General features: G+C 71.0%; 1 protein-coding gene and 1 non-coding gene across 2 annotated transcripts; both read right to left on the bottom strand.

The window, feature by feature from the left end:
• Positions 1-1,155: 1,155 nt before the first annotated feature.
• LOC138682587 (large ribosomal subunit protein uL16) lies at positions 1,156-3,430 on the bottom strand. Its single transcript, XM_069773844.1, has 7 exons — positions 3,406-3,430; positions 3,247-3,291; positions 2,984-3,042; positions 2,762-2,869; positions 2,501-2,639; positions 1,625-1,787; positions 1,156-1,410 (listed from the first exon to the last, which is right to left on the bottom strand). The coding sequence occupies exons 2-7, from the start codon at positions 3,267-3,269 to the stop codon at positions 1,255-1,257; spliced, it is 648 nt and encodes a 215-aa protein (XP_069629945.1). The 5' UTR covers positions 3,270-3,291; positions 3,406-3,430; the 3' UTR covers positions 1,156-1,254.
• On the bottom strand, positions 1,869-2,011 carry LOC138682913 (small nucleolar RNA SNORA70). The gene has a single exon (XR_011322786.1). It is a non-coding gene; the product is annotated as a small nucleolar RNA SNORA70 (small nucleolar RNA).
• Positions 3,431-5,122: the final 1,692 nt, after the last annotated feature.

The raw sequence follows: 5,122 nt of genomic DNA, 5'->3' as shown, positions 1-5,122 counted from the left end.
AGCTGCCGCAGCTCGCCCCTCCTGCGAGGTTTACCTCCGGCGGCGGCGGCGGGGAAAGGTCCCAGGGCCAAGCGGCCCGGCCGAGACCGCCTGCTGAAAGCGCGGGCCATTAAAATCCTGGAGGAGCGGGGCGGCTCCACCACCGACGACGACGCCCGCAGCGAACTCAAGACCGGCCGCTACTGGAGCCGCGAGCAGCGGAAGCAGCACCTGGCGCGCGCCCGCGAGCAGCGCCGCCGCCGCGAGCTGCTGCTGCAGGGGCGGGGCGAGGGCGGCGGCCCCGCCCGCCGAGCAAACCGCCCCGCCCGCCGCCGCCCAAGCCCCGCCCGCCGCCGCCGTTCCGGGCTCCGCCCCCGGGGCGCGGCGCGCACTGCGCAAGCGCAGCCGCCGCATCCTGGACAACTGGGTGACGATCCAGGAGATGCTGGCGCGAGGCGGCCGGGCGGCCGATGGCGGCCGCGTCTACAACCCGCTGCTCTCCGTTACCACCGTCTGACGGGGCTGCGGGGGGGGGTCCGGACCCCAAAACCCCCCCACCGGAACCCCCCGACACAGAGCCGAGTCCCCTGGAGGCGGCAAAGCTGGAGGGGACGCCCCCCCCCCCGGCAAAACGCCCCCGCCCACTGGGACCCCCCCCCCCCCCCAATTCTTCCTTCACCCCTTGGGGGTCCGTCGTTGTCGTGTCCCCCCCCCCCCCAAGCACAAGGGAAGGGGGGGAGCTCGCCCCCCCCCCCCCCCCAGCCCCCCCCTCGTCGTCGTGTCCTGTGAATGTGGCTGGTTTTGGGTTTGTTTTTTTTTTGGTTGGTTTTACACCCACGTCACTCCCCCCCGACTGGGGCTGGAAGGACCCAGGCATCCGAGCCCAGCCCCCCCCCCCCCCCCCCCATAAAAAAGAGAAAGCCTGGGGTGCTCCCCCCTCCCCCCGTGTCCTCCCCTCCCCTCCGTCCCCGCTGTCACTGTCTGTACAGACCCGGGGGGGGGGCGGGTGGGCTGCATCTGGGGAATAAAGCGAAGCCTCGTTTTTACCTCATTTCACCCCATTTGTGCAGCCTCGTCTTTGGGGGGGGGGGGAACACAACACCCAAACACCCCACCCCCCCCGCTCCCAACCCCCCCAGGGTCCCCCCAAAAACCAGGCCACAGGGCAGCAGAGGGGGGAGGGGAGAGGGCCCCACAAACCTTTATTCCCTCCAGGACCCCCCCCCCCCCCTTTTTGGGGTGGGGGGGTGGGTTTTGGGGCCCCCCCCGAGGGGCTCAGGCGGCGTGCAGCGCCCGCCAGCGGTCGAGGGGTCCCCGGCAGGGGACGTACTTCACCCCGCAGCCGTCGGGGATCAGGCGCTTCTGGGCCACCATGTCCTCGAAGGCGTCGGCGTTGAATTTGGTGAACCCCCACTTCTTGGAGATGTGGATCTGGGGGGGGGGGGGTGTGGGTGTGGGGGGGGGGTCAGGGGCACCCCAAAACCCCGCAGAGACACCCCCCTTTCCCCAGGACCCCCCACCGCAGCGGCGCAGCACCCCCCCGTTGCTCGGCGCAGGACCCCTCCTCTCCCGCAGTCTGCGTCCCCGTTGTCCCCCCCGCTGCCCAGGGACCCCCCCCCCGTGCCCCCCCCCCCGCCCCCGGTACCTTCTGCCTCCCCGGGAACTTGAACTTGGCGCGGCGCAGCGCCTCCACCACGTGCTCCTTGTTCTGGGCCTTGGTGCGGATCGACATGATCACCTGCCCGATGTGCACCCGCGCCACCGTCCCCTGCGGCTTCCCGAAGGCGCCCCGCATCCCCGTCTGCAGCCTGGGGGGGGGGGGGGCACAAAGCGGGGGGGTGAGTGTTGGGAACCCCCCCGAGCACCCACAGTTCTGCCCGGGGGTGGGGGGTTGTGCCCCCGGCCCCTTGGGGCGCCCCGCGGGGGATGCGAGCGAGGCGCCCTACACAGCCGGGGGGGGTTTGCTGTGCGCAGCCAGTGCACGCCGGGCTCCACGGCTGGGGGGGGCCACGGCCGGCTTAATTGGCTGCGGCAGGGGGGGGGGACACAGCCCCCCCTCCACCTGGGACCCTCCGCCACCCCACCGGTGCGACAGGCCCCCGCTGGGGTTTGCATCCCACCTCCCCCCCCCAGGGAAACCATCACAACCCCCAGCGACACCCCGAGCGCTGCCCCCCGCCCCCCCCAAGAAAAACGCACCCCACTTTCTACAGGTGAGGGGGTCTCCTGCCCCCCACCCCCGTGTGCTCCCAAGTGTGTGTGTCCCCCCAAAACCGGGGAAGACACCCCCCCGGCACCACAGCCCGGGGGGGGGGGGCAGCGAGTTCCCTCTGGTTCTTGCCCCCCCCCCCGCCCCCCGGTTTTGGGGTGCCCGGCGCTGCCCCGGGGGCCGCTCTGCTGGCATTCTCCCCCTCCATCATGGGCTGCTTCCCCCCATTTTGGCCAACAACCCCCCCCAATTCCCGTCCCTCGTTCTGGGGACCCCCCCCCGCCCCCCCCCGCCGTTTGGGGGAGCCCCGACCTGTCGGCGCCGGCGCAGGAGAGCATCTTGTTGATGCGGATGACGTGGAAGGGGTGCAGGCGGACGCGGATGTGGAACCCGTCCTTCCCGCAGCTCTTCACCATGTACTTGTTGGCGCAGATGCGGGCGGCCTCCAGCGCTGGGGGGGGGAGGGAGAGAGATATTGGGGGGGGGGGTGTCACGGCTGGCAGGGACACCCCCCCGGGGTCACCCCCCGCCCCACTGAGGGACCCCCAACCTCGCCACCCCGCCCGGACGCACCCTCCGAGCTGAGCTGCTCGTACTCGTCCGACACCATGTGCCCGCAGAGGGGGAACTCGTCCACCTTCGCCTTCTTCCGTCCCAGGTCGAAGATGCGGATTTTGGGGTCTGCGGAGTAAAAAAAATGGGGGGTCACGTCAGGGGCGGGCCCCCCCCACAGTGGCTACAGGAGCCGGGGGGGCGACGGTCCCCCAGAAGCCGGGGTGGGGGCTGCGGACTTACCAGGGACCCCCCTGCAGAAGCGGGACTTGGGGTACGGCTTGTTCTTGCAGTATCTGTAACTGGGGGGGGGGGGAAGGGGGCAGTGAAGGGGGGGGCCAAGGCGCCCCGAAATCGCGTAACGCCCTTCGCAACGCCCCCCCGCCCCCTCCCTCCGCAAGCGGTCCCCCCAAACCTCCAGCCCGTGACGTCGAAAGGTGTGTGGGACAACGTCACCCATCCCAGCCCCCCCCCACCTCCCCGCGCGGTGACGTCACGCAGCTCACCATCGCGCCGGGCGGCGGCCCATGGCGGCTCCGGGCCGTGGGGACCTGAGTGGAGGGAGATAAGCGGAACGGGGTGAGGGGGGGGCGACGCCGCGGCCTACGGGCCCCCCCCGCGGCCTCCCCCGCCGCCGCCCGGCCCCGCCGCGGCCCCGCGCTCACCTCGCCGTCCGCCAAAGAGAGGAAGGCGGCGCCTGCGCGCTGCTTATATATGGCGCCCGCCCACCGGCTTCCGGCCACGCCCCTCGACTTCCGGCGGCGCTCTGGCCGCCCGGCGGAGGACCCTCCCGCGGGGACGCGACGAGACGAGCGCGATGGCGGCCGCCGCGAACCGGGGAAGCGGCGGCGGCCCGAAAAGATGGGGGAGGCGGGGGGAGGCGGGAGGGGAGCGGCGGAGGGCGGCGGGGGCTCCCGGCGCCGGTTACTAGGCGATAGAGGCGGAGGGGCGACTTTCTAGCGAGCTCAGCCAGCATAGAGAGGAAGCCGAGCCAATCAGCGAGCGCGGCGGCGGCCCGCGGGGCGCGCGCAGGCGCAGCCCGCCCCGCGGCGCTCTAGTCGCGGCATTTAACCATCGAGCCCGCGCATGCGCGGATAGCCGCAGCAACGGCGCGCCCTTCCCCGCGGCCGCGTGGCGCTGTCCGGCAGCGGATTGGACGGAGTGCGAGCGTCACGGGCTTATTTGCATAGCCCCGCCTTCTCTGCATAAATCATGCAGGCGGGGCGGGGCGGCGCTCGCCGTAGTGCGCGGCCCCGCCCAGGGGACCCCCGGTAGGACCCGCCCCATGTATGGGGGGCTCCGCCCCCTTTGTACCCCCCCCCCTTTGGTCCCTGGCGCCCCCAGATGTAGGTGACCCCCCCCCCATAAATCCCCCCCCCAACAGGCAGGAGACAGAGTGAAGCAGAACGAGTTTTTATTGGGGTTCCCCCCCCGGGACCCCGATTTGGGGGAGAAGGGGGGGGCACAGGGGGAGCGGTCAGCGCCGGGACCCCCCCCCAGGTCATGTTAAAAAATTAAAATAAAATAAAAAAAAAAAAGAAAAAGGGGCGGGGGGAATCCAAAGTGGCAGCTGTAGAAATGGGGGGGGGCCCTCCCTGCCCCCCCCCCGGGGGGAAATGGGGTGGGGGGGGGCAGCGTGAAGGGTGGGGAGTGGCAGAGGGGGTGGCAGTGGCGGGGGGGGGCCCCCAAAAACAAGAGCCCTGGGAGGGAAAGGAAGGGGGGGGAGGTCCCCCCCAACTGAGGGGGTGTTCCCAATCTTGGGGGGGGTGTCCCCAAACTGGGGGGATGTCCCCAATCTGGGGGGGATGTCCCCAAACTGGGGGGGATGTTCCCAATCTTGGGGGGGGTCCCCAAACTGGGGGGGTGTCCCCAATCTGGGGGGGATGTCCCCAATCTGGGGGGGATGTTCCCAATCTTGGGGGGGTCCCCAAACTGGGGGGGTGTCCCCAATCTCAGGGGGATGTCCCCAAACTGGGGGGGTGTCCCCAATCTGGGGGGGATGTCCCCAATCTGGGGGGGATGTTCCCAATCTTGGGGGGGGTCCCCAAACTGGGGGGGGGTCCCCAATCTCAGGGGGATGTCCCCAAACTGGGGGGGTGTCCCCAATCTGGGGGGGATGTCCCCAATCTTGGGGGGGTCCCCAAACTGGGGGGGATGTCCCTAATCTTGGGGGGGTGTCCCCAATCTGGAGGGGGTATCCAATCTTGGGGGTGTCCCCAATCTTGTGGGCGTGTCCCCAATCTGGGGGGGATGTCCCCACTCTTGGGGGGGGGTGTCCCCAATCTTGGGGGCATGTCCCCAAACGGGGGGGATGTCCCCAATCTGGGGGGGTGTCCCCAAAGTGAGGGGGGGGCCCCAGCGCCGTGCCGGGGGGTGGTGGGG

Source organism: Haliaeetus albicilla, chromosome 29 (genome assembly GCF_947461875.1).
Source record: "Haliaeetus albicilla chromosome 29, bHalAlb1.1, whole genome shotgun sequence".
Lineage (NCBI taxonomy): Eukaryota > Metazoa > Chordata > Aves > Accipitriformes > Accipitridae > Haliaeetus > Haliaeetus albicilla.
The sequence above is the reverse complement of the archived record's forward strand: the minus strand, read 5'-3'. Positions and strand labels throughout refer to the sequence as shown.

Coding starts and splice junctions, on each gene's coding strand:
- LOC138682587 (XM_069773844.1), bottom strand. CDS start 3,269: ATGGGCCGCCGCCCGGCGCGATG. Junction 3,043..3,246: donor GGCCGCCGCCCGGCGCGATG/GTGAGCTGCGTG, acceptor CCCCCCCCCCAG/TTACAGATACTGCAAGAACA. Junction 1,788..2,500: donor TCCTGCGCCGGCGCCGACAG/GTCGGGGCTCCC, acceptor CCCCCCCCCCAG/GCTGCAGACGGGGATGCGGG.